This window comes from Tauraco erythrolophus, chromosome 16 (genome assembly GCF_009769465.1).
Source record: "Tauraco erythrolophus isolate bTauEry1 chromosome 16, bTauEry1.pri, whole genome shotgun sequence".
NCBI classification, from domain to species: domain Eukaryota; kingdom Metazoa; phylum Chordata; class Aves; order Musophagiformes; family Musophagidae; genus Tauraco; species Tauraco erythrolophus.
This window is the reverse complement of record NC_141480.1, coordinates 11,665,252-11,693,152: the sequence shown is the minus strand read 5'-3', so window position 1 is coordinate 11,693,152 and position 27,901 is coordinate 11,665,252. Positions and strand designations below refer to the sequence as shown.

General features: G+C 51.1%; 1 protein-coding gene across 2 annotated transcripts in view; it reads left to right on the top strand.

Annotated features, from left to right (window-relative positions):
• SH3PXD2B (SH3 and PX domains 2B) overlaps positions 1-27,901 on the top strand; it is a 77,260-nt gene that overhangs the window by 6,234 nt on the left and 43,125 nt on the right. For both annotated transcript variants that reach the window (XM_086621548.1, XM_086621547.1), the window contains exon 2: positions 6,562-6,642. In XM_086621548.1, the coding sequence (XP_086477674.1) occupies positions 6,562-6,642 (81 nt within the window). The remainder of the gene's footprint in view (positions 1-6,561; positions 6,643-27,901) is intronic.

The following is a 27,901-nucleotide window of genomic DNA, read 5'->3' as shown; positions in this document are numbered from 1 at the left end:
GCAGGAGTGAGAGGGTGACAAGTTGCGGGGACAGAGCAGGGGACTGGTTGTCCCTCTCCCGCTCCGAGCTTTGGTGTCCCCCAGTGCAAGAGCCCTGCACTCCCTTCCCCAGCCCTGCGCGCCTGCTGCAGCGAAGGCTGATGGAGAGGGGCCAAGGGCAGCAGCTTGCCGCCAAGAACTTTCTTTGTTTCCAGCCACCTCCCTCCTTTTTTTTCTTTTCCTCTTACAATTTCCCACTCCCTTTTCTATATTAAACCCTGCTCTGGTTTGGCTCGATCCCTCAGTTGCTTTGGTTTCTCTGCCCCTTTGGATTTCTCGGCACTCCTTTCTCGCAGCAGTGGCCGAAGCTGGGATGCGAGGTTCTTGCATCGCTTCCTGGTGTTTTGGGATGTGGGGGAGCACGGGTGGAATAGAGGCTGATGCTTTCTCCCTTCTACTGGCGAAAGATGCTTTAAAGATGTAGAGTTTTCCACAGAGAGGTTTATTGTACAGAGTCTCCCTGGACCAGAGACCACACAGGCTCAAACCCATTGGAAACAGCTCTGCAGACAGCTCTGCCTCTGCGGGAGGCTGTTATGTCTGGCTTGGCTGTAGGAGCTCTGCTGAGCGGCTGGGGACCTGCACTGATGCCCGTCGGTGGTGGGTGGGCAGAGCTGCGTGTCCTGCAGCCCTGTGGAGGTGTCTTTCCAAGTGACCATGGCCTTGCTTTCCACCCTGCCATCGCTCACATGCCTCTGGTGTGGCTGCTATTGAAACGGAGGGGTCTCAGTGTGTGGGAGCTCCGGGCACAGGGATACTTTGGGTCTGGGGAAGCTCAGGGATTGCTTTAGAGCCACCCACAGAGGGCTGTGCTGTGCCAGGGAGGGTTGTGCTGTGCTGTGCTGGGGAGGGCTGCTGGCGAGTTGTTGGCTTGCAGGGCTGTGTCAGTCTGGGTGTGCTTCTCCTGGGCTCGAACTGGCATAGCTGGATGGTGCTGAGCTCAGGGTGGGCTTGCTGTCTCATTCGGTCATGTGCTGGGTGCCAGGCAGAGTTTGCAGGGCAGTCAGCAGCTGCCCTCTTCCCAGAACCTTGTTTCGGGGCTTTGTGTGTGCCCCTCCAGCCAGGATGACTTGCAAGTCTCCTTAGAAAACTTGGGAAAACTCCTCCTGTGGGAGGAGAGAGGCTGAAACTGTAGTTCCAGGTTCTCCTGCAACTTCAGTTTGCCTTTTTCCCCCTCAAATTTAAGCAGTCCAGGCTGCTTCCTGGGTTGTGTTTAGTGCGTGTCCGTAGTGTGTTTATGCACAGAGTCCAGAAGTGATTCTCCCAGGAGGTCACACGGCCTCATGTTTCAAGAACGGGAAACTGTTTCTGTTGGGTTTTTTTATTATTTTTTTTAGTATCTGTTCTTAATTCCATTGCCTCAAGTCAGCTGCTTGAATCATCTCTCTCTAGCCACGTTGTTGTATGAGACAACGTGCCTTTTAGGGAGGGTGCAAGACTAGAGCTTGTCAAGGACTCCAGAGTCCTCGGTCCCTCTGAGCGGTGGAAGTCACCAGGAGCCATTGCTATCTGCAGCACCGAGGCTCTTTATCAGTCCCTGGAAAAATACTTCTGGGCTCTGACAGCTCCCAGGGATTTATGCTTGCTACTTCATTTCTTTGAGAGGAAAAAAAAAAAAAATCCCTGGCTGCCCTTTCAGATAGAGATAATCTGCGCTGGCTTCTCGTCCCCTCTGTTCTCGTGCTCTAGTCCCTGTGACTCCGACCGCTCTGGATGTGCGTCTGAGCTGGCTTCTTCGGCCCCCTCGCTCTTCTGGTGATGCCTCCGTGTGAGCTCACTCCCTGCCTGGGGTGTTGTCCTGCCCGGGAGGGATGTCCTGGATCTCCCTCAGGCGTTCGCCCGCTGCGGGTTGCCCGTGTTTCCCCTGGGGCTGCAGAGCCCGTGCTGCCCTGTGGGCTCGCTGGCAGCTCTCCTTGACAGCTCTGTTACGCTTGGCCAGGTGCCGTTTGCGTTTCTGTTAGCACCTGTCATTTTTTGACAGTTCCCTTATGAAGTTTTCAGTCCCACTTCCCATTGGCCTGTTCTCCCTCTGAGCTGCTTCTCCAGAGATGCTGGGGAGGGGAGAGCGGCGGGAAGGATGTTGCAGGGACTGAGCTCACGATGCACGGCAGGATGGGCTGCAAGGTCCCCGGGGCCTTTTTTTCTGACTTTATATTTCTGTTGAGGGCACTCGCTTCCAAACGTGGTCAAGGAGAATCCTGGGTGATGGAGATTCCGATGGTGAACTTCTTGAGTGGTAATTTTTATGTAGTTGGTATGTGGCCAGTTACTTGAAATGCAGGGAGTTTGAGGAACCCAGGGAGTCTGGGAGTCAAATCCCCATGGTGTCTGTGGGAGTTCAGCCTTTTGCATCTGCAGGTTTCCATTTTCTATGATTCACTTCTGCCCTCCAAGGGACATGAGCACGGGGAGTGTTTGGTGTTAATGTGAAGTCCTCTTCTGCCTCGGCATTAGACAAGATCCACCTACACCTCCAAAACTGTCCCAGGGCCTCTGTGCCCCCCAGGAGTGGAGGGCAGGTCTTGTTTCCTTGCTTTGGTCTTTGCTGCAGCTCCAGCAAAGTTGTCCTGCCGGGAACTCCTCCTGCTCCCTGCCATGAGCTTGCTGCAACATGCACCTGCAGTTCCATGGCACGAGGGCCGGGGAGCTGGCGGCTGGGGGGGAGTGATGCGGGGCTGAGGGGGTGTGCGTGGGGCTCGCTTAATCCTGAAAGCAGGATTTCTGCGTGTATTTGAGTGACCCTGAAAGCTCTGTGCCCCTCCTCTCGCCCCAGTCTAGCAGGACAAGTGCCGTGAGCTGCATCTCAAGGGTTTCAGGAGCATGGGCGTGAATTTCAGCTGTGCTCTCCTGACCCATGGCTCAAATGAAGCTAAGGAGGGTTCAGCCCCGGTGGTTTCTCCCTCTTCCAAAGCTCAGCTTGGCCTATTTCCTTCAGGCATCAGACCTAGCTGGGGGGTTTGATGTGACACATGTGCAGCAATGTAGGCTGGAGCAGAGCAAGGGATGGAGGCTCCCGGGTTGGGAGCGGGGCAGGGTAAGGCATCCTTTCCAGAGGGAGGGGAGCTGCCAGTTCCTGGGTTTCACCGAGTCAGCTAGTTCCCTCCACAGTGCAGACCCTGCCGCTGGCCTGGGAAGGGCTGTACATATTTAGATAGCTCTGCCTGTTGGTTTTGGCCAGGGCCCCAGCCCACACCATGGGGTTGCAAATCCCCCCTCCTGGATCTGGCCGCCTGCCACCTCCCTGCCATCTGCTTGGCTCTCCCCACCGCTCAAGGAAACAGCGGAGCGGGATCTGAGCGGCAGCGGTGCCCGCCCCTGGTCCCAGCGGTGCTCCCCGTGGGTGCATGTCCCCAGGGCAGTGCCAGCTGCAGCTCCAGGAGATCCCCTCGCTCTTTCCATGGAAAAGGCCTGTTGGTGGTTTCTCTGTATTATTTCTTTGAAGGACCGTAGGAATCGGAGCTGGAGAAGACCCATGAAATAACTATTTCCACATGCCCTCACCCACACAGCCGGGCTGGGAAAAAGCCCGTCCTCAGAGCAGGCTCTGCAGGACCAAGGGTTGTGGGAGCGGGTGATGGGGTGGCTCCTACCAGGACAAAATGGGGTTTGTTCAGGCTGCCGCTTTGTAGTGGGTGCTCCTGACAGGACATGGTGCAGTGCCAGGCCAGGAGGGGAAACTTCAGACCAAGTGCAATGTTTTTAAAACTGTTTGGATGATTGAAAGCATCTTCCAAAAGCACCTGAGAAAGAGATGTGTGAGTGCTTGTGCTAGCTTGGTGCCTCATCATCTCCAGTCCCTGTGAAAACCATCGCTGGGTGGCCAACTGCACCTTTCATCCCTTTCAAAACCTGCACTTTCGTTGTCAGTTGAGGAAAGCACCTGAATTATGCTTTCTGGTGGCTTTGTTGTCCCTAGGACAGCAGGAATTGGATTGGCAGAGACCATGATCTGTGATGGTTCTGGCCAACAGAATACACTGGTGGCATGGGGCCGTTGGAGTGAAGGACAAGGGATATTCACCAGGAGAGAGGAAGCCAGCTTTACTGAGACAGTGTTTTATACATACTGAGGAGCTCCCCTTCCTGTGGGCTTCCCATCTTCTCTGCTTTCCACAAGGAGGTGAGGAGATACCCCAGAGACCTTTTTGCTGTTCAAATGGGGGATGTGCAAGAAACTGTTATCCAGACTCCTGCGATACCTGCATTTCAGCAAAACAGGAGTGAGCTCATTGGTTGGGAGAAATGCTCCTTCCCTCAGTCTCAAAGGGTATAATAAAGCGTGGTGTGCCCTCAAATCTCATGGCTTTATTACACTTAAGAGCTTTGAATTCATTTTGGCTTGAGTAAATCCACATCCTGATTAAAATCCCAGTCTAATAAGCTGTTGACTCCAAATAAAGGCAGGATAGGAATAAACAATGAAGAAAAGTTGGCTCTTCCTCCTGCCCCAGTGAAAGGCTTTCTCCAGGCAGGCAGCCAGCAGTCATATAACCCTGTAAAGTGCTGTAGACTGGTAAGAAATTGGGATATCAGCTGAGCTTCCAACCAAAATGAGCTCATGCTGGCCTGCTGGCGAGTCCTGGGGTGAGGGTAAAGGCAGCTTGGATGTTTGCTTAGCGTCAGGTTAACGCTTAGTTTGCCGATGGGTTTGGTGGTGGCTGTACAGATGCTGTCAGATGTTTCAGAGGCCACGTCCTGTGACTTAATCTGTTTTCCTTGCAAACTATGGTCAGCCAAGTTGTCCATGACCTGTTGAGGTCTAGGAGTGTGTGCTCTCACAGGTGTTGTGCCTGACTCAATGCCGAGTGCTTGTCAAGCCATGCTTGGTGGTAAGTGAGCAGTGTCTGGACCCCTCTTGTAGCAGATCATGGTCCATCCAGGTCTCCACAGCTGCTACAGATGCTGTCTTGCAGGAGCCCTCTGTCTTCCTTGCATTAATATGCAGAAAGCACAGGTCCTTCAGCTCAAAAAAAGAATTTGTGAATGAAAGGAGAGGATCGTGGTTAGCTGAATAAGGCCTGTGAGGCCATGCCAAGCAGCGCGGATTTTGTCTGGAGGAGGGTGGTGGTGCCTCCGATACCCAGGCAGCTCACTGCAGGTCAGCAAAGCAGCCGCAGCTGTGTTTGGGCTGATCATCTGGTTTAAGAAAAGTGGTCATTGAATTGCTGAGTTGTAAGTACTGAAGTTCTTTATTTTTGCAGTAAGAACTTGATTCTTGCTGCCTCTTCTTCCATCTTAATCTGGAAGCGATTCCACTGGGAAGTTTGTGGTTCCTCAGGAGTCTCCTCACCTTGGTAGGTCATGCTGCGTCATCCCACAGAGCAGCAGAGTGACCTTTTGATGGGATTTTTAGTCCAGTGTTCGAGTAGGTTTGAGCATTTCACATTGTGCTATCCGTTTGAGTCTTCTGGTGTTGAGTTTTGATATTGAGCTGGGATGTTGGTCACATTCCAGCATCTGGAAAAATGTACGTCTCTGGGAAACCTTGTGAAACTCTTAAGGGATTCTGTTTTAAATACCAAACATCAGCATCCTAGGAGCCTTCACGCTTTGTTGTGTTAAATGGAGTTCTAGCAGGTCCCTTCACCTGAGCTTCTGAGTGTTTTGTTCTTACTTCAGTGAATTGATACTTGGAAATAAGCAGGGCTTGAGAGTTAGAAGAAAAAATGGACGTTCCCTCGTTCTGCTTAGTCAATCTGTTATCAATTAGTGAAGGCTGAGGTTTGCATCACTTACTTCAGTGTTACGCTGGCATCTGGTCAAGGGTCATCTTTGGTTTCTGGGAGCAACAAGCGAGGATGTTAGATAAGAAATTGCCCAATTCTGTTCTTTGCTTGTTGTCTTTCATAGAAGAATAAGAAAACTGGGTTGGGTTTTGGTTTTTCTTTGCATTTGTTGCCCGTAAAAGCCTGGTCCGTGAATAACCTGCAATTACTAGGATTGATTGTGTAGCGTTTTAAGAAACAGGAGGGTAATTTGCACCACAGCAAGTTTAAGTAAATAAACCTTGTAGCTGCTGACGTAGCTGCTGATGTAAGAACAGACGGAGTTTCGAACCTTGTGGGTTTGAGTTCTGGCAAGCCCCAGGCCAGTGATGATGTGTGGTGTGGCATGCTGTGAGCTGCACGTTCAGAATCTCGACATCAAACTTGATGCTGCAGCCATGGGTGGGATGGCCAAGGCATCGTTACTAACTCGTAAATGCGTCTGTGTCTGGAGAGACTTTAATGGTGTTTTTACATCAAATGCGAAAGGGCACTTCTGTGTGTGTCCCTGTTTCAGGGTAGGGAGCTGTCTTAGTTCACAACTGTCGATAAGCATTTAGTAGACAGTTAAGTTGCAGAGTTTAATAATTTAATCTTACGTATTTTCTAGTATTGCTGAAATGACTTTAAGTGCTCCCGTGAGCTTCCCTGGTGGACACCCAGCTGTGGGGGCTGCGCTGGCAGCTTTAGCAGTGTTTGGGTTGTGGTGCAGGTTGTTGGGTTGCTCCTCTCTGATTTCTTCCTCTGTTCCCTGCAGGTGTACATTATCAAAGTCACCTGGTCCAATGGCTCCACGGAAGTCATATACCGACGGTACAGCAAGTTCTTTGACCTGCAGGTAAGCATTTCACCAGTTCTTGGGTTTTTGATGACTTCAGAGGGTTGAAAGCTGTGGTCAGTTGAGAAGTGTGGTTTCTGCCTTATGCTAAGCATGCCTTTTGTAATCTACCAGAAGATGTTTTGATCTGAGGAAGCTTAAATGCAATTGTGGGCATCCTTGAAAAAAAGCAAGAACAAGACAACTTCAAAAGCTGAGCTCTTGGGGCTTTTGCATGTCCCAGTGTTAGAGCTTTGCTGTCACTCCCTGGACTAAATGCACGCAGGGCTGCATAGGTGCGTTTGAATTCCTGCAACAGAAATCTGTGCAAGTGGTGAGGTCTTTGTTGGGGTTTTTTATTTGCTTGGGAGGGAGGGAATTTTGTTCAAGTTAGGCCCAAATTCCATTCCCGTGGAGCTAATACCATGCCTTTCCCAGCTGCTATCACAGCAAAACAGGGCTGCTGCTGAAAAGCACGGATCCCCTGGGTCCATGTCCTGCTGGCTGGCATTTCGGGGAGCAGGCGCTGGGGAAATGCCCAGTGCGGTGCAGTGCACTGCCAGCCAGGAGGGCAGCTGGCAGCAGCTGCCTTAGCAATTACCTCCTGGTGCAGGGGAAAGCTGGGAAGAAAATGGAGCTGGGATGGAGGGAGGAAGCTGGAAAGGCAATTGTGACAGGCTGGATTGCAGAAGACTGAAGCGGGTGTTCTGGGTGAGCAGGCAAAGGGTGTTTTCCGCCCCCTCCTTGGTGGAGATGAGCCAAGGGGTCTGGCTGAGCTTTACAAGCCAAAACACAAACTGAGCTACTGGAACAGGCTCTGTGCAGATGAGAAAGGGAAATGCATGAAGTGATCTATGGACCAGCAGCAGCTGCCAGAAAAGTCACTGGCACGTCCCTCCTGGCCTGTGCATGGGACTGGGAGAGAAGCTGGGCACCCTCTGATCCAGCGACCCGCTCACGTGAAGGTGAACGTCGATATGTGCTTTATTTGCAAGGGTGCTGTGGCTGCCCAGGAATGAGGATGCCTTTCCTGAAATCACGGTGTCCAGACACAGACACGCCGCTAGAATTACAGCGCATCTGGGCCTGCCTAGCAAAGCAAACCCAGTGGGAACCCAGATGGCTTTCCCAGGTTCAGCTGGGCAGCTGGCTTCAGATCAGCCTGCAAAGCCTAGGGCTGCTCATGTCGATGGTGCCCTGTCCCTTGCCCGACAAGGCACCTTCTGCAGAGCCATGAGGATGACCACGTTGAGTAAGCCCTGGCCAGCCAGTGAGAGCCCAGCTTCGGCAGGGCCCTGGGTGTCCTTGCCCTGCCCCGTGCTGCTGTCCTGCAGCATCATGCCAGCCAAGGTGAGGCAGGGTGGTATGGGCGGCTGCTGGTGCAGGCAGGGGTTAAGCTGTGTGCAGCTGCTTGTGTAACCAAGGAAATATTAAAGTAAATAAACAGGGAACAGCTGTTGGGCAGCAGCCAGGGCTGAAAGGAAATGGAGCTCAGTGCTTCCTTCTCTGCAGCATCTTGTCTTCGCTGGTGCTCCAAGGTGGTGGCCAGGCTCATGCCATCGTTTGCTGCAAGGGGGGCACAGTCTTTTGGGGTTTGTATGTGATAAACTGGTGCCTCCAGCTGTGCTGTTTCCCTGGGCTGCCTTGCTCCTCATGGGGAAGGACATGTAGGGAAATAGTGGCTGTCCTTCCTATCTTCCTTCCCTTCCATCTTGGCTGGAGCTGTGCATGCTCCTAGATGGAAAACATTGTCACTGAAAGTTGTCTGGAGCCGGAGACTCAAACTGGCTCTGCAAAACACCCTGGAGAACCTTTAGAGGCAGAGGTGCTTTATATATATATATGTATATATATACACATCTCCCCCTTCCCTGTTCCCTGCAGCTTTTTCTTAAAGAAAAAAAAAATTAACCACTCCTTTTTGGCTCTGTTGAAAGAATGAATGAAATTGTGGTTTTTCCCTTCCTTCCCCCTTATCGCACATGCTTCCTGGTGTCCTTATTTTAAACTTGTGGTGCAGCACAGTGGAAATTGGATTGAAAGGCAAGGAGTGAAACAGATCCTCTTAGCACAGTGGAAAAAAATGCACTAGGTAGGCTTGGTAGCACTGACTGTTGCCGTTGCTGGAGGCCTTTATTATATGACTGTTGGATGATTCTATGCCAATTTTAGCTCTTTAGGGAGAAATTTTCCATGCTGGAAATTATTCATGCCTCTGGTTATTAAAAAAAAAAAAACCACCAAAAAACTCCCTGCAAAATAACTGATTGGCTAAAATGGTTCGGCTGCTTCTGAAAACATAGTAAGAGGGAAAAATATTTTTCCTGGGTCCAGTTCTGATGATCTTTTTGATGTGTTGGAGAAGGAATTGGAAACTTGAGTCGCAGGTGATTCCCATGTCAAGAATCTGTCTTTCATGTTATCCAGTAAAAATCCATCCAAATTTATTCATACTTATGGCCTTGAGCAATCACGGTACATGCATGTTTGGGTAGAGATATTTGATTATTTAATATCTCTGTTCCCAGTGATTCTGGCTGCACTTTCCACACTCCTGCCAGACGCTGAGCAGGGTTTTGTTTTTTCAATAGCAGCTCTGGCCGCGTTCGGGTAAAGGTTGGTGCACCCTCTTCTGCTGTCAGTGACCCTCCTGCTAAGCCTAGGAAGGAAGACAAGGAAGCCCTTCGATCCAAGTAGGGGAGAGGAGAAGAACTTTTTGGAGCAGGAGTGAGGGCTGGTGGGGACCAGGGTGGGGGCTGACATGATGCTGCAGTTCAGAGCAGCCCAGCCACAGTCGTGTGAGTGGCTGGCGATTTTCTCCTGATATTCCCTGTGGGGCCACAGCTGAATTGCTTGTCACCTTCCATTGTGGCCAAACAATTATTTTAGGAGTTGGGCCAAGTAAAACACATGCACGCTTACTACTGACAGCCTTGCTGGCCAGCCTGCTCCCACCGCAAGCGGAGGGCAAAGTGTTGTGCCCTCCCCAGCCAGGCAGGGATGACACTGAAAACACAAACCACCAGCCCAGCTGAAGCAGAGGCGAGGCCTGAAGTTGCCCAGTGCTGGTCTCTGCCTCTGTCTGGACTCAGAGACATGAGATGAGCCGCGTTCCCCATGCGGCTCATGACAGGGAATGTCAAAAGCCACCTTGCTGGTGGCCATACTGCCGCAGGCTCTGCTCTTGTCAGCTGGGAGCGTTCGAGGTTTTGTCTGAATACTGTCAACTTCCAGAGCTCTTCCCTTTGGCTGTCACTGATACCGCAAGGCTGGCTGTCTTCTGCAGAAGTCCTGGTGTACAGCTCATCGCTGTAGCAGCCTTTCCAAGCATCATCCTGTTTTTCTTCTCCAGGGGTGACAGGACCTCCTCTTTCTGTCTGATTATCCAATTTCATTCCTTTGACCGCACCACGGGCCATCTGCTGGTCTTGCAGGAGATTGTCACCTGCTCTCTAAGGGCCATTGACCAATACTCATTCTGCAATTCAGCTTGTGTGTCCCAGCACGAGGCACAGGCTGCTTCCTCCTGGTCCCGGTCCAGCCTTTTGAGCAGATGAAGTTGTGGCCCTCACCCCTTGGGAAGCGCACAGGTCGTACCCTCTCCTGCTCTGGGGTCAGTGCAGGAAGGCTTGGTGTACCATGCCAGGCTGTGAAATTGGGAAGGGTATGCTTAAACTGAGGAATACCTCCACCTCCTGTACACTGCTCCTTGCAGAAGGAAACCTCTTCAGGGACCTGGGCAGTGCTCTGGAGTGGCTTTGCTGAGTAGATCCCCTGTGCTCAGGTTCCTGCCCCCTCTCCTCCTTGTTTTCTCCACAAACATTTTCCATCCCATGGTGATTTACATAAGAGCAACTTTTTAGGGATTAAAAAACATACCCTAGATGAAATTGTGATGTTAAAGTTTGAAACCTCGGGTAACTGTATGATTTGTAGTAAATTTGTAACTACAAATACTAAACTCGGTTCTGTGTGAATCTCTGAGGTGGAGGAATAATTTTCTCCGAATAGAATTGAGGCACTTTCATAACGCTCAGTATGCCAGATGTGAGCTATTGGGAGCAGATGGATGCTGTTCCTAAGAAATAAAGGCACTAAGATCGATGCTTGCAAGGATGCCAGTTGTATTCTGGATGCTAATTGGGGCTGGCAGGTACGCTGGAAATGTTAGCTGGCATGGAAGCTGGTAATCAGAGATGTGACTCTGTCTCCAGTGGACAGAGGATCGGGGTCTTGCGTGCTCGCGAGACGCTTCCAGCCCTGCTGACAGAGGAAGAGCCGTGCAGTGACTGCAGGGCTTGTTGGATCGTGTCAGATGCATTGCTTGGGAGCAGTTTAGCGCATCTTTTGGAAGGATCCTCATGAAACCGTTGGCTGTAAGGAGTGACACTGTTGGTTAGAGAACAGATACTGGCTTGTATTTTGTGTTTTTTATGGAAACCCCAAAAAAGAAACATTTTTTCCTCACTCTGTAATTATGAGCTCATCAGCCACGATGGTAGTCATTTCAAGTCTTCATGTGACCAAGAGCCACTGTTGTCTCACTATGCTCCTAAAACGTCCTTACACCCAAACCTGACCTTTTTACACCTTTCTCCCTATTACCAGACTCTGTGCTTTCCCTGAGCAGGAGCCTCATTCCATGTCTTTGACCTCCTCTCCCTTTCTGCTGCAGCCACCCTCTGCTTGGCCAGGACTGTCTGCCCGGCTATTTTCAGTCTTGTCTTATTTTGCATCCTGGACAGCAAAGCTCAAGAGCTGCTTGCGAGCCGTGATGGAGCCGAGTCTCAGACCTCCCCCTTGGAGCAGGCTTTGCCGTTCACACTGTGTCCTGCCTTCTCACCACTGAAGCAATAGCTTCTTCTCTGGCAGGCTGCTGCAAGCCCTTAAAAATCAAATTACCATCAAGGGTGCCCTCCCTGGGGACAGGTTACCCCAGGGCTTTGCCCCTTGCAGTTAGAAACTTTGCCTTCAGTCCTTGTCCCAGCTGAAAGGTGTAGGAGAGGAGGGTGATGCTGTGTGGCTGCTCCTCTGCCCAGTGGTTTAATTTTGAGCCAAGGGATGGAGACGTGCTGCAGGCTGGAGTAAGCGTGCTTAATGCACGATTTAGAGACAAAAAAATTGAGAAATTTAAGCAACATTCAAAATGTCTCTGGCTCTCTCACCCACTCCGTTCTGCATGCACATTGAGTGTGTTTCCCAGTCCTCTAATTTGTCCATATGTTTAACAAATCTGTCGGGTTCTTAGCTGGAAACTTTCAGCTTTGACCCACCTGGAGCGATGTCATCTTGGAGAGAGTCCTGCAGCCCTCAGTCCAACAGCTTTGTGTGTAACACACACAAAAAATAGGCTGTTGAAGTGGTGCCTACTTTTAGGAGAAAATTGGCGAAAGGCAATGGTCTGTGCATGTCGTCTCGACGTGGAAGACAGATTAGCCCTTCTGGAGGGGGTTCTTCACCTGCTGCGTACGTGCAGCTGCGAGGCAAAGATGGAGAGGGGGGAAAAGTCAGTGTCTTAGTAATTCAGACAGATTTTAAGTAAAACACCACATTAAAATGGGCTCAGAAGACACTAGTTGGCACAGAGAGGAGAATTGTTCTCATCAGCCTGTTTCAGGCCATTGGACTCTTGAAAAATTAGAGAGCCTTGTGTGTTGCTTCCAGTACTGTGAGCCCAGTGCTCACCTTCCTCCTCCTCCTCCTCTGCTCTTTAAGCTGGGCTCCTGGCAGGACACACAGTTCACAAAGGTGAAGTAAGTGTTATCTTAATGCTCCAGGTGTGGAAGGCAAGGGGCAGACGTGCCGAGTAACATGTTCCGAACAGCACAAGGCTCCTTCAGGTGGGAACACAAGCCGAGGCACTACTTGGATTCCACCTCTTCTGGGTCCCGCCTGGTCCTTGTGGGCTCCTTGATTAAAAAAGCCTTAAGGCAGCTCCGCCGTGCTGGGGCTGCGGGAGATGTATGTCTTTTTGTGTCCAGGGATCGTAAACAGGGCTCTTTTGATAGCTGTTTTGTAACAGGAATCTTATTTCAACACTTTGGAGATTTCTTTTTTTTCCTCCAGGGTTTATGGAGTTCAGCAAAATTCTGCACAGTTGCGTGTGCAATGTGCTTTGTGGTTTGCCCTGCCACAAAAATAAATCACCAGGATCTCACTCTTAGATGGCTGGATCATGAAAGACAGACCCTTGCGTGACTGAGGACAAGAAAAAACCCACAGCTTCCTACGGTGAGGTTCCTGCTACAAAGCACCAGCCACTATTTTTTCCTCTGTGCCCAGACTGTGCTGAGTGCTGTGAGCTTAAGCACCATATGCAGAAGTATAGAAATAGTGAATTGCCATAATCGAACCCAAGAGCAGAAGAAACACTTCCCATTAAACAAGGACTACCTCTGTCTGTAGAAGAAACAGCCAGTGTTTTTCCAGCAGTGCATCAAAGATGTTCATCGTTCTCCTCCTCTCCCTCCACAAAGCACACGTACAGTCCGATGCACTTCAGCCTAGTTAAAAGTTGGCTCCTTAATTTTTTCCTTCTCCAAATGTCTCCCATTTATAGCGTTCCAGCCTTTGGCAGCCAGGAGCCAGCACATTCCCGTGTGTGCTAGAGCCAAGGCAGGTCACTGGAGTTATAATTGGCTCTAGCTGGCACCCCGACTAGCTGCTGCATTCTGTGCCTGGCAGCCGAGCAGGGCTGCGAGCTGCTGGCAGCCGTGCCTGCCTCTGGGAAACGGCAGCCCGGCCTCCCCGAGAGTCGGAGGAAGGTTCCCAGGGCCGGCGTACACCTGAGGTGAGCACGGTGGTACTGGGCAGCGCGATTCTCTGTGGAAATTGTTTTCGATTCTCGTAGCCAAAGCCTTTCTCAAGCAGCTGCTCGTAACAGCGCTTGGTGATTGTTGGTGTGTTCCAAGCTGATGGCAGCGTTTGCCCTTTCCCTCTGCTCTGAGCGTGCAGGGTGTCTCTGCACCCTCGCCAGGTTTCTGCAGTCCCCCCCTTGCCTCTGGTGCAGTTTTACTTCTTGTTGGTTTGCTGTGAGTCCTGAGGGCTCCTGCTCACCTCCTGCCTCTCGTCTCCACCTGCTCCCATCAACTGGTCCCTTCTTGTTCCCAGGCTCAATGCCTGGTGCTGCCATGGTGGCTCCATGGTGAAGGTGGCCCCAGCTCCTGAGCCCGTGCTCTGTTCATTCCTCCACATTGGCACCCCTTGGTCTCCTTCCCTCTGGAAACCCAGCAGAGCAGCTGGAGGAGAGAGCATTTGCAGCCTTTGCTTCCCAGCCCTGGGGGAAGCACATCCCACACAAAGCATCGCTTGGTGGGTGTGATCCAACAGGGACCCTGGGCCGAGCAGAACCCATGGAGGGAGGAGGCAGAAAGGTGGGGTGATTAAAACAGTTTTGACTCCTTGGGGACAGAGCTAAGTTCTCTTGCTGATAATCTGGTGTGGTTTTATTTGGTGGGGCTTTTGGTAACGTGGTGTTTAAAAGTTGTCTGGTAACACAAGGTGATGGGTCACAGCCTTCTCCCTGGCTCAGGGGTGAGCTACTGCCCTTCTACTCCCCAGCTCCTTAATGAAAAAGCCCTGGAAATTCAGCTGCCCCATTACTGGGAGGGCTGAGCAGGATCCCCAGGAGGGCAGGAGCTCTCTGGCAGCCCCTCTCCTGCCCACTGCCCTGGAGGGTCCCTGGGGAGGTGCCTGGGACCCCGCTGCAGGTACCTGCCTGGTGCCGGTTGTGGCTGGGGGTTTTGATGAGGCTTGCGTGGGTCTGAGCTGATGTGAGCCCCAGCGTCTCCACCGTGCTCTTAATCAATCTGATGCAGCTCAGTTTTCTGGTGGAAGGACCTGCAATTTGTATCACATGGCAGCGGCCCTGGATCTGAGACACGCCAGTTTCAAGCTGACTGATGCTGCCTGGGGAGGAGCCGAGGACTGAGAGCAGTAACTCAGTGTAAATCAGAGTCTGTGTCTCAGAGTGCTGAATTTTTAGTAAAATGGCTAGGACCCATTTATATTGCTAAATTCACATGGTACAGTACAGACCGTAGTGTGTGCTACACACCTATCATGGACATCTAAGAAGTGGAAGCATCTGTGCAGTTCTATGGTGAATGGGAGATGGAAATAAGAGCTTGGGGAGACAGAGGGAGATGGTGGTTCTGGGCTTCTCCTGCCCTTGCAGAGGGAAGCGGTAAAGCTGAAAAGACGACGTGTTTTTCTGCGGTCCTGATTTCCCGCTTCTTTTCTGTGCCTTTCATTTGATGACATCGGGCTGTCGCAGGTCTACCACAGTGCTGTAAATCACTGCTCCCGCACTGGCTGTGGAAAGTGCTTTCAGTGAAGGACATCTTGGTGTCCCCTTGCAAAGCGAGGTGTGGACCTCTGCAAAGATCTCCCTGGGGTCCCGGTGGGCCTCGGGACCAGTGAAGAATTTAACCACGTGCTCTCCGTTCCCAGCACTCTGCTCCTTTTGAGAAGCAATACTCCTTTCCTCTTACTTGCCTTGCATGGTTTTTTTTTTTCCCTTCTTCTATATGGTCTGTGCCCTGAGGCTTGCCTGACTCCTTGTTCCCATCCCTGGGATCCAGCACAGACTTTTCCTGGATATGTGGCAGATGTCCTGCGGGAGGGACGAGGAAGGCAGGCTTGTGCCAGCTGCAGTGAGGCTGCTCCATCGGCTGGACTAGGGGAGACTTTCTGAGGAGAGAAGGATGGGTGTGCAGGATCTGCCCTTCCTCTGTGATTCATGCCTTCCAGCCGGCTGGCAGTGGGAAGGGGGACCTCATTAGCCAGAAAATGGAAAGGGGAAAACGTGACGCGGTGCCAGCGGGTGGATGCTGTAGAGCTCTGGCAGCCAGCCCGTCCCCTCTGTGGTGCCATGGTGACTCCGTGGTTTTCCTGCCAGTGGCTGAGGCTTTGCGTCTCCACCACCACAGGGGTGTTGCAGTGCTGCTGGATGCCTGGCACCCCTCTGCTTATCTTCCCATCGCCTCGTGGCTCCTACACATCCCTGAGCTGCGGGGTGCTGCTCTACACCCTGGTTTATGGTAACTTTTATATTCAGGTGTTATCTAGGATTGCAATGTGAGTGATAGCCTACGTGACAAATGGTCTCCCTTGTGATCTGGTGGCATGAGGAGAACCAGCGTTTTCCCTCTCTTGATTCCACCTCCCTGAGCCTTTCTGCCTTACTGGTAGTGTAAGTAAGGCGGTTGAGGCTGTTGCAACAGGAGTGAGTCACTGAGCAGTGAATTACAAATGATGTTTATGGCTGTCTTTACCTGGCAGCATGGAAATTAGATCTTGGAGATTAGGTTTGGGAGGTGTAATTAAGATTGGTGAATTTATTGCTTTCATAGTGCCTTTCATAGAATATTTAGGGTTTGGGCCAGAAAAAGCTTTCATTTGAACGTCATTTTTCAGTGCTGATACCATATTAAATTAGCCAAACCAGGTATATTTTAATGTGCAAAGTGCTGTTGTGTGCCTTACGGAGGATTCCTTGTGCTCCTTTTTCCTCTGCAAGCTCAGCTTCCTGATCATTTACTATCAACCACGGTCTGGTATTTGACCTTTTTGGAGAGAAAGAAGAGATTTTGTCATAGCAGACTTTGAGAAATGCCTCCCTCAGTGAGTTGTTTGGGTGCAAAGAGGTTTGAGACCCCTCTGGGGCTGACAACCCCCTCCCCAAGCTGACAGCAAACCAGCCTGTGTCTGTGCAAGCTTGGAGTGGCTCCGGGAGGGCCAGGAATGAGGATAAGGAGGAGACCTCTCCCTGTCCTGTGCTGCAGACAAAAGTTGAGTTGGTTCAACCATATTGTACAACTTCACCCTGGGGTAGGTGGACAGCTTGCCCCGGGCACGGCAGAGCTGGCCCAACAGCCAGCAGTGGGAGCTGGCCCAGGTGTTCAGCCTCACAGAGTGCAGCTGCCGGTTCTCTTTTTATTTATTTAGGAAAAAAACATTGCTGAAAAATGGAGGGTGCATAACTTTTTAGAAAGTTTAAGTTGTGCAGTGGGCATTGCCCCTTTCTGGCCCTGGGGTGTGGAAACTGCCAGCACCTCTGGTAGGGACCCAGAATCTTGGGATTCTCACCCAACCTCAGTCAACAGGAAGTTGCAATCTGTATGTTTTTAACTGCATGCATACATGCTGAAAATGGCTGACGGAATGGCCACTGAAAAGGCTTTGTGTTCAGCCATGCGGAGTGCCAAGCCAGCTGGGAAGCTGTGCAGCTCCTTTGAAAGGGTGAGATTTCGTCTGAAGTTGGGAGGAAAGTTAGTGTTTAAATTTTAGCAAAGAAAGAAGCTCAGTTCAGTATGTGTAAAATGTTTTCTTGGCTTTTCACTATTAGTTTTTTTAAAAAAAAGCTTTCCCTTTGAATCACTTAAAACAAACAAAAAAATCCTTTTAATTTTAGTGGTTAGGTTTTACCGTTCAAAATGAAACATTAATTGAAATGGATACTCATCTGCTGATCTTTCTTCTTGGCAAATCAGCGTTTTCCAGTTCCCCTTCTTTCTCCCTACCCCTCCACCCACCTCCAGGAAATAAAATAGTCCTGCTGGAAAGTTCCCAGGGAGCTCTGAGATTTCCATTTGGAGAGTGTCTCCTTCCCACCTGCCAACAGGTGCCTGCTTTAAGCCCCAAAACCGTGGTGGGTTTTTATCAGTCAGTGAATTTGGCCAGAGACTTTCCAGATTTTCTCTCTTCATGTCCCTGTGGTGATATTAAACTTAGAGAAGAACTCTAAAATTAGGGTGCTGTCAAGCTTCGTGCTCCTTAGGGGTTTCATGACGCTGGAAAACCTTGGTGTTGCTTGACTTTCCTCTATCCTGTCTGGGTCCTAAAAAAACAGATGCAAGGTATACAGTTTGGGTTGAATTTTGTGTGTGTGAAATCTGCATTTTCATGTTTGTTTACACAGAAAGCAGTGGGTTTGCTGCACTTTTCCTGCTGCTGGGGCTCCTCTGCAGTGCCTCTGCGTTCGCTGGCTCTGGGCGCTGGGAAAGGGTGGATAGTGTTCCCCTGGAGTTGCGTTGCATCTTGCTTTCCGCAGTCCCAAAGGCTCTCCATGGGGCTCCCTGTACCCCAGCTCCGCTGCTCGGGCTCGCACAGCCCTTCCCTGCTAAGTGCATTAACTCTTCCGTGGGCCGCTGGGCTGGTCTCCGTCAGACATCGCGTAAGGCAGCGTTCTGGTTTTGCAATAAGTGGAGTTTCTTGGCGAGCTCCTGGCTGAGCTCAGGGCTGCTCTGAGCCCCCTCCTGCCGTAGTGCGGGTGGTGACAGCGCCGGGCTCCCACGCCTGCCCTGGCACTTCCCCGTGGTGGCTGTGGGGATGCGCTGTTTGCAAAGACGTCCTGCCCACCTTGGGGTTTTGGGCACCACTGAACTTGGCATCTTTAAATCCCACCCTTTTTGTAAAGGGAGGAATACAAGGGGAGTGTGCTGCACAAGGGAGGCACGCTGCTGGTACAGAAGCGGGGATGCTGGTGGGTTCATGTGGAAGCTGGGCTGGTTCATGCTGTCCATGAGGCTCCAGGGTTCAATCAGCCTCTGTCTCTGCTTTGCCAAGAGTTTTATTGTCAGGTGGGAGAGGGTGGGAAGGAACGTGATCATGCTGAGGACTAAGGCATATCTGTTCCATATGGAGACCCTGGTTTTGGCAGTTAAACCTCGGGGGTTTGCAGTGTCTCATTTTCCACCTGTGTGATTGCACTGGCTGACGTGGAGCTACTCTTGATGGACACCTCCATGAAGTCAAGCAGAATGAAACCCTCATGTGGAAAGAAAAGTCTCTCCACATTGGCCTTTCTGCTGACTGTGCTTGCTTGGAAGATGGGGTTTGTGTTTAGGGGAGGAACAGCAGGGAAAATAGATAGTTAGCAAGAAGTCTGATGCAAGAGAAGGGTCACGAGGCTGGTGTTTCTGACCAGCAGCAAAAGCTGCAGTCCTGCCTGTAGCTCAAATGCCTCCTCCTTTGTCTCATCACGTTCAGGCCTGCCACAGATTTAAAACTTTGCATTAATTTCATGGAAGGAATGTACGCTGGTCTGCTTCTCTTCATCTGGAGTGGGGAAGGGTTTTGGGAAGGGAGGGGTTGAAGAGAAATTGCATTATGAGCTATCTGGGGGAGAAGCTAAGGACAAGTCATCCTGAGGCTTTGGCAAGCGTGCAGCTCAGAGTGGGGTAGCATGCCCAGAAAGTCTGTCCATGACCTGTTGCTGAAACGCTTGACTGAAGATTGCCTCTTGGTGTGAAGCCCCATGTTAGACATGAAACTAGATCTGATTGGAGTGTTTGAACACAGCCCTCCCTTGGCTGGTCAACACATGAAATAGGGTGAATGCGTTGGTGTTTTTCCACCGTTGTGTCCGTTTCCACAACAGAAACTAAATCGCATGACTTCCCGGTCTTCAGAGGAGACCTGCTTTGGGATGCTAGAGAGGAGAATGTGGGTGAACATGAACTGTCTTTGCAGCTTTCCCTACGGCTGCTGCTGCCGTGACAGCTCCAATGATGGTTGTGGTGGTGGTTCCTTTGGCCCCAGGCTGGGGCAGGTGGCACAACTCTTCCCTGCTCCCGTGCTGAGGCTCCTTCCGGGGGTACCTCCTGGTGTGACACAGCCCCAGCTGTGCTGGAGGGATGTTCCCATGGACAGGATGGGGAAGAGGAAGCAGCATAGACCAGCGTCACCCCTGGGTATTGCTGACCTGTTCCCAAGCACGTCTACCAGCAGGAGTCATTTCCCACGGCTGGGTCGCCGTGGTGAATTATGGATGCCATATGGGTGGTTTGGTGGCGTTAATGGTCTGCTCCTGGTGCCTGCACAGAGTGCTGCAGCTTTCAGTGCTTATCTGTGCAGTCTGGGGCCTGCTTACCCAACCTCGTGCCATCTAGAGGCTGCAATTATCAGAAATTAAGTGGAAAATGGATTAGCAAAGTACTGTAAAGAGAATGATGACTTCCAGGATTCAGCACCAATGAATCAAACGTAAAAAACTATATATTTTAATCACCCAAGAAGCAGACAGAGGAATCAGCAGTTCCCTGAGGAGACTGTGTTGATGGAGATTGCTTGGTGCTCTTCTCCGAATTTGAGGTTTTCTTTTTTTTTTCTGAACTCTAAACTCTCTCCTTAGTCTCTCCCAAATATATTTTTGACAGGCTTAGAAAAGGAGAGAAAGCAGGCAGTGCTTTTCAGGAGTTGTTTGGGCCATCCAAAAACGGGTGATGATTTGAGATCCCACCATCTCGGAGCATCTCACCTGATGCCTTACTAGGGCTGAGATTGGGAAGGTGCAGCTTTGTTGGCTCTCTGGTTCCCTTCTGGGTGCCTCAGAGTGGGCACCTGAAGCTACTTGTTGCTTTTGGAAACATGCAGACTTTGAATGTCTTAAAACGTGTTTATTTAAATGCTCTTGGAAATGTGCTTTGTAGATGAGCACAGAACAGACACAGAAGCCACTGCCTGGCTTGACCAGAGAGAGACGTAGCTGGAGACGAGGATATTTCTCTTTCTTCTACGACTCTCTCTTTCGCCCATCTGCTGCAATTAGCACATAGTGTTGCTTGCGATGGTGATAACAGCGACTAGAAACTCCCATCCTCTCATCACCGATGAACAAACATGAGAATCTTTTGAGTGATTTCTGGGCGTTTAAGTTTCAAAGCTGGATGATAAAGGAGGAGGCTCCTTACACCAAGGTTAATACAGGCGTTTAGGGGTTAGATCCTTGGGACCAAGTGTCTTCCTCACTGGGAATCCTGGCAGCCCCGGGAGCGTGCGGTGCCCATCATGGTCTTGATTGCTTCAGCTGGAGATGAGCGTGGCTGAGGCTTCTGCTCAGAGAATCAGTGAGTGCTTGGGCTGGAAATGTCTCCTGTCCTGGGCAGTGGAAGCTTTTTGCTCAGTTGGTTTTGGAGGACCCTTGTGCTCAGACCAAACCTGTGGACGTGATGCTGCCACGTGCTCCGAGCCCCCGCGTGCTGGCAGATCCTGCTGTCTCCCAGGTTTGGTCTGTGTGGTTTAGGGGTGAGCAGCCGGGGCAGCGCAGACCCAGCAGTGGCTCAGTCCTGGGGCTGCCCGGGGCTGGGGGTGGCAGCGTGGGCGCAGAGATGTGTCCTGCCCAGCCCCGCGCCTGCTGCCCTCTCCATGCCAGTGAGTGTTCACAGCACCCATGTCTCCCGCTGTCTGATGCTTCCTGTTGTTTCATAGGAAATTACTCTTACAGTGGCAGCTGCTGCCAATTTGTGTAGCCCTTTTTTCTCTGACCTCAGTTAATTCTTTTTTGTCTATTGCTGAGCAATGCTTAAAGTTTTCCATCAGGTTTTCACAATCCAGCCTCTGTGATGCCGTTTCCTAGTACTGAGGATGTCAGGATGGCCTCTGCCTGGTAATGTGTAAAATGCACTCGAACTCCTCATTCCTTGCACCAGAAAAGCAGAGACTGGGGAGAAACTGTGGGCATCAAGAAACCGCTGAGTTGTGCTGCCCTTCAGCTCCCATTACTGCCTTTGAACACCCAGATCATGTTGACCGTTGAACAGTCATTACATGGTGCTGCACCAGTAGAGTCCTTCCCCAAGCTTGAGCTCCTCAGCTCAGCATCACCATCACTTGGGATCTGAGCTTGCCCTGCATTGGTCCTTCTGTCTTCTGGGCTGTTGTATTTCCCTCTCCTTTTCCACATAGACAGGCTGTTCCTCATAGACAGTCCATGTGGGTGCAGGAAGGTGCCTTTCATAGGATTGCAAAGAGACTAAACATCAGTAGCCTGTGAGCCACTGCCAGATGTTGTCCTCTTTCCCAGACTATCTGCTTGGCAGATGTTCCCAAAACCAGCCAGCTCCAGGGTACAAGGGTGCTTTGATCTGCAGGAGAACGTTTGCAAAGTCTCTGGTTCTCAGCGTACAGCCATGTCCTTCATCGTGTCCCTGTGGGGTGCTGCTGTGACGGCAGGCGATGGTTGGACCTGCATCCCTTTCCCACTGCATTTGGGGATCAGTGGGATGCTGTCCCTCGGTGGATCAAATTTGGAGGGGGACTCTTCTTCCTTAAGAGGAGACCTGACTAGTGCCCTGCTCAGTGCGTGGAGGTCATGGTAAGCAGTGCATGTGAATATCCCCATCTGGACTTTGCCACCACGGGGACAGCGGGGCACATGGTGTGCCTGGCTGCCTGCAGCGTTCCCCCTCTGACGAGGGACAGGGCTGATGGGGAGTTTGGGAGTGTGGGATGAGAGCAGGCTTGGCTTGGACCCATCTTTCCCCATGGCAAGCTGCTGCCTTCTCTCAGCGGGGAGGCTGTTGCTCTCACAAAGAATCTGCTGTGATTCTGCCACCGAGCTCTCAGTCGGGCTCTGAAGCCTTTTGTTGAACTCTTTTTTTTTTTTTTTTTTATTCTTCCGCCCCCCCCCCCCCGCTCCGTTTCCCTTTGGGTGGTGTCAAAAGCTGACTGCTCTGCTCTGGGTAATGGACGTGTCTGGTGGAGGCATGGGTTAGGTCAGCTCTCGCTAGACCAAGAACCGAACCTCCATTACGCAGGCAAAGCAAAGCCCCGTGATAAGAGAAGGGGGAGCTTCCCGCGCCCCGGGTCTGCGATTGCAGCTCGTGGCCTGGCTCCGATGTCGGCTCCTGGTGTTGTGCAAGAGTGGGCGAGTTTGCTCTCCTCGCCTGGGTGTTTCATCACCCCCGAGCCTGCGCTGGTGTATTTTGTTGTTCAGTGACGTGAACCACCATCCCCTCCATAACTTGGCAAAGACTTGCTTTCTCTTCTGCAGCTCTGGTACGTGCCACGCAAGCCCTAACACTCAGTAACGGAGAGCCTGGGCTTTGGAGCAGCTTGACAAAAGCAAATCCCACGGTTTCCTGGCTGCAGAAGGCTTGCTGCAAGAGTAACCCTGTGCCCTTTGGGTTCATCGGTATCGAGGAATGCAGAACCACTGTGTTTACCATTTCACCCTGACAGTTTTCTTTCCACCAGATCAGATTTAAATGAAAAATAGTACTTTTTTTTCTCACCTTTATATTTTAGAGAGGAAAACTTTTTCACTTTATTGTGGAAAGCAGAGAAGCAGTGCAGTGATGACACACCTTATTCCCTACTGGCGCTTGGCTTGAGTTTTTTTTTTTTTAACAGAGACTTCTTGGAGTTTGATTCTGACTGGGAAGCGACAGAGCTCACTCTCAGACTTAAACCTGGGGCCCTGCTCCTCCAGCAGACGTATTCTTCTGGCATTATGCCATCTGTGTGGTGTATCCCTCTGGCATTACACCATCAGCTCTTATTTGGGCAAAGCCCTTCCTGAACACTTTGCTTCCCAGGAATATTGCTGAGCACATACTTTCCCCTCTCCCTAGGATCCCTTACAGCACGCAGCACTCTTAATTGATTCAATTAGGATATTATCTTACGAGTTTCCTGTTAATGAAGAAGCTGTCTGCTGATGTGTTAGCTGTTGATACAAAGCTGCTTTTGAAAGATTCCCTCTCCCTGGGTGGCCCCGTCGCCGTTATCGCCTGCCCAGTTAATGGACAGCTTGGCTGTGGGGACCACGTGCTGCCATGGCGGGCGCAGACCTTCAGCCGTGGCTCGCTCCAGGCAGACTCACTGCGCAGACATTTCTGGGTTAATAAGAGAAACAGCTAATCGATAAGAAACATTGGTGGTGGAGATAAATGTGGATAAATATGTCCTATCCTGACGTGCTGTTGTGGGAAGCCCCGCTGTGGGTTGGATATGCTGCTGAGGCATCCGTGCCCCGGTCCTGGCTTAGGGAGCTGGGGCCCGGCAGCCGTGGGATCACCCTCCTGTCCTGCGTTACTGCGAAGGAATCAATGAAAAGCGTGAGGCAACAGCTTCCTGCAAAATAAAAGCACACTGGAATGCTTTAAACTGCATCTGCTGCAATATATATATATTTTTTTAAGGTTCTGTCACAAATACTTAAAAATAATCTTGGAAAGGGAGAAACAATAGGGTTATTGTTTCTTTTTCCTTCATTTTTCTTCCCAACCTGGCAGAGTGCATTGCTGAGAGCAAGACTTGGCCTCTCTGCACTCTCCCATGCTCGGCAGGGAGGGCTGTGCTCCAAAGGGTTGTGTGTCCATCTGCCTCTTGCCTGCCTTATCTACCCCTCTCCTGGGATCTTGGGTGGCCGTGCAAGTCTTTCCTACTGTGAATGTGATGTGAGCCGTCTTGTTTGGAGCTTGGATGGAAACCCTCACTGTTGAGATGATTTGTGGGAATCTTGCCATGCCAAACGCCTCCCATCCATGATCCCTTGCCTGCTGGGGAGCACATTTCCCCACCAAGGCCAGGGATAAGGGTGTGCTCCCAGGAAACCTACCCTGCCCTGCCTAGTTGCTGGTGTGCCTCTGCTTCTGCAGACCATCTCCTGATGCCTGTCTGCACATCCCTCTCCCAGGGCTTGTGGGGTTGCTGCACTTTTACCCTTTTTTTCCGTCCTTTTTCCAAAGCTGTGCCTGCTCTCCATGGCTTTCTTGGGGAAGAGCAGTGTAACAACCTGTGCTGTAATCTCCATTGTGCAAAATCTTCGGGAGCAAGATGGGCCAGAAAGGGTACAGGGAGCCTCAGAGCCTAGAGACCTGCCAGCTGCCTTCCTCCGGGTCTCTGGAGCATCTCTCAGCTCTGGAGCTGAACCTTTCCCATTGCTGCTCCATGCTTCTTGCTGCACCTTTACGGCATGTAGTGCTACAGAAGAACCGTCAGCCTACGGCCCACGAACTGCATTTCTGCAGACGTGTGCTCTTGTATCTCGCTAACGCGCACTGCCTGCCGTGGTTACAGCTGGCGCTGGGGTGGTTTGCTTTGGAGTAGGTTTTTAGCTGTTCTTCAACCACAGGCTTATGCCTAGGAAAACTGATGAACTAGTATTTGCTGCTGCCTTCTCCAGAGCTGTGCGATGTGGCAGCCAGGCTGGGTGGGATTCGCAGGATTGACCCCTCTGCCTTGCTCCTTCCCCAACTTCTCCTATTTTTGTGCATGCCAGGGGTGCTCCAGGCACCTTGCAACATCTTTTTCTCCCTCTATCAAGAGAAGATATAGCAGTTTGAGACTGCGCAGGCATAATGGCAGGCACTGCAGTGTCTGGGCTGGGCTGGAGCGGAGCAGGGTGGCTGGAGGGAGAGGGTCCCCAGACCACCCCCTGCTTTCTGAGCAGCTGCACTTTCAGTGAAGAAAGAGGAAATGGAGAACTTCTGGGCTGAAGTTCTGGCCGGGTTTGGTGGGATCACATGGTTGAGAGCCGATCTGGCCAGAGGCACAGCCCAGGCACGTGCGTATGGCAGAAAACACAGCCTGCACCGTTTGTGCCTTGGAGGCTCTCAGTGCTCCCGGGAGCGAGAGATCCTCAGCTCGTGTTCAAAAATGAGAGGAGGGGAAAGCTTCCAGTGACTCAAGTATTGCGTGGCTTAACAGCAATCAGATGTGCACTGTTTGCGACTTGTTTTGCTCACCCTTTGCTGGTCACAAGCTTTCCCGAGCTCTTCCCAACAGGAAGAGCAGGGCCAGAGGCACCTCTCCCCCGTGGCACAACGCGTCTGTTTTGCAGGGTGATGGGGATGTGGTGTCATCCTTTATTTTTGTGGATTGAGGGAAGAGCAGGAGGCTGTCGCGTGCCCGGGAGGCTGGGGAAGCAGTGCTGCCCTGGGAGCCTGCAGTGCCCCGGGGAGGCAAGTCCTCCCTCGGCCGTGCTCAGGCTCGCTTTGTGGCTGCTGGGAACATCACCGCAGTCCCTGTTTATGGCTGAGTCTGGAGGCATTTTCTTTGCTGTAAACCCTTTAAAATTTTGTTTTGTGAAGAAGCCATAAACAGGGTCCGTTTGTGCTTAGTGTCATCCTGGTATTGAGTTGTTTTGATTTTGACGAGGATGTTTGAGAGCTTCTTTTGGTTTCCCTGTTGTCTTTGGGATTGGTGAGGGAATTTTTTATTTCTTCTCAAAATGTAGGAAAAATACCTCCTTCCTTCTGCCCCCTCTTCAACAAGCCTCAAGAATTTTATCCCGGTGCATTTGAAAAAAGGAAAAAAGATGCAAATATTGCATGCGCAGAGGTGTGGAAGGTTATATTGACAAAAAGGCTCAGCTTTAGCACTACAGGGCTTTAAACAAGCTCGTGCCTAGCAGTAGAGGAATCCACAGCCCTTAGCTAAGAGCAGAGACCTCCTGTAAAAAGCACGTGGAAAAATAGATGCCAAAGGACGAGAGCCAGGAAAAGTGGGGAGCCAGAGGGACAAATCCCCAGGAGGTGTCGGGACCCCAGAGTTTGGCCCTGCACAGACTCGCTGTGGTGAAGGTGTTCCCAGCGTTATGTGGCTGAGCAGCAGACAGGCATGGCATGGCTCGTGTGTCTGGCTGTGCGGTGGTGCCCGTCCTGCCAGTCTGCCAGGGCTGCCTGCCGGTGCCCTGGGTGGGATGAATGGCCTCAGCTCTCTGGTCACATAGTTTCTTCTGTGCATGAAATACTTTAAATATTAATTGTGCCAGAGGAGAATGGCTGTTTAGGCTTTGTAGGTGCTCAGGACACTTCCTGGGCAGGTTGTCTCCAGTGCTTCCATAAGTGCTTAATCATTTATGCAGAGTGCGATAGCTCCAATAGGAGAGGACAAGACCCATTTCAGATACCCTAGGGACCAAGGAGCTCTTCAGGTGATGGGAAACAGCTCAGAGCCATGTCCCAGAGAAAATAAGGGAGTTTGCCTGTCCCTCCCCATCCTTCCAAAGGAGGGAGTATCTGAGTGGTTGGACGGCTGGCTGGGCATGCTCTTTCTCCTCTTCTGCTGTGTGTAAAGGGTAAAGCCCAATTCAAATGGTGTTTTCCAGCAAGACTAAGTAAAGGAAATGCTGAGGACGTGGATCCTGCCAGGGCATTGGTATGAAGCATCATAGCAGCTGCAAGGAAGTTGTGTACATGTACTGAAGCACCAGAGCAGACACCCAGCAGGAATGGGAGCCAGTTATCACCTCTCTTTGCTGACTAAACGTAGTAAGTGCAGTTGCATCAGTCAAGAAATTGTTTAATGCTGAAGATCCTAGAAAACATTCATCTCTCAAAGCCTGTGTAGGACAAAATGTTCCTCAAACTTGACATACAATTTTATGGCATTTTGCAGGCAAACACGAGTTGGTGCTGTGAGTCCAAGTCTGCTGTTGTCCAGGAACTGTGTCAGTGCTGTGCTATGCTTGAGATAATAAGCTTAAAGTACGCCTTTTTTGAGGAGTTTCTGAGATCTAGTGACGAAGGTCCATCAGGATGAAACTTAATCCTTTCTCCTGGAGAAATTGGCTGCTCATGATGTAGATGGGCGGACACTTTGCTGAGTAAAAAACTGGCTGGAAGGCCAGGACCAAAGAGTTGTGGTGAATGGAGTTCAATCCAGTTGGCAGACGGTCACAAGTGGTGTTCCCTGCGGCTCAGCATTGGGGCCAGTTCTGTTTAAAATCTTTATCAATGATCTGGATGAGAGGATTGAGTGCACCCTCAGTCAGTTTGCAGATGACACCAAGTTGAGTAGGAGTGTTGATCCGCTCGAGGGCAGGAAGGCTCTACAGAGGGATCTGGACAGGCTGGATCAATGGACCAAGGCCAGCTGTATGAAGTTCAGCAAGGCCAAGTGCCAGGTCCTACACTTGGGTCACAACAACCCCATGCAATGCTGCAGGCTTGGGGAAGAGTGGCTGGAAAGCTGCCTGGCGGAAAAGGAGCTGGGGTTGTTAGTCGGCAGCTGGCTGAACATGAGCCAGCAGTGTGCCCAGGTGGCCAAGAAGGTCAACAGCGTCCTGGCTTGTATCAGAAACAGTGTGGCCAGCAGGACTAGAGCAGTGATCATCTCCCTGTACTCGGCACTGGTGAGGCTCCACCTTGAATCCTGTGTTCAGTTTTGGGCCCCTCACTACAAGAAAGACACTGAAGTGCTGGAGCGTGTCCAGAGAAGGGCAATGAAGCTGGTGAAGGGTCTGGAGCACAAGACTGATGAGGAGCAGCTGAGGGATCTGGGATTGTTTAGCATGGAGAAAAGGAGGCTCGGGAGACCTTATTGCTCTCTACAACTACGTGAAAGGAGGTTGTAGTGAGCTGGGGGTTGGTCTCTTCTCCTAAGTAACAAGGGATAGGACATGTGGAAATGGCCTCGAATTGTGCAGGGGAAGATTTAGATTGGACATTAGGAAAAATTTCTTCACCAAAAGGGTTGTCAAGCATTGGAACAGGCTGCCCAGGGAAGTGGTTGAGTCACCATCCCCAGAAGTATTTAAAGGATGTGTAGA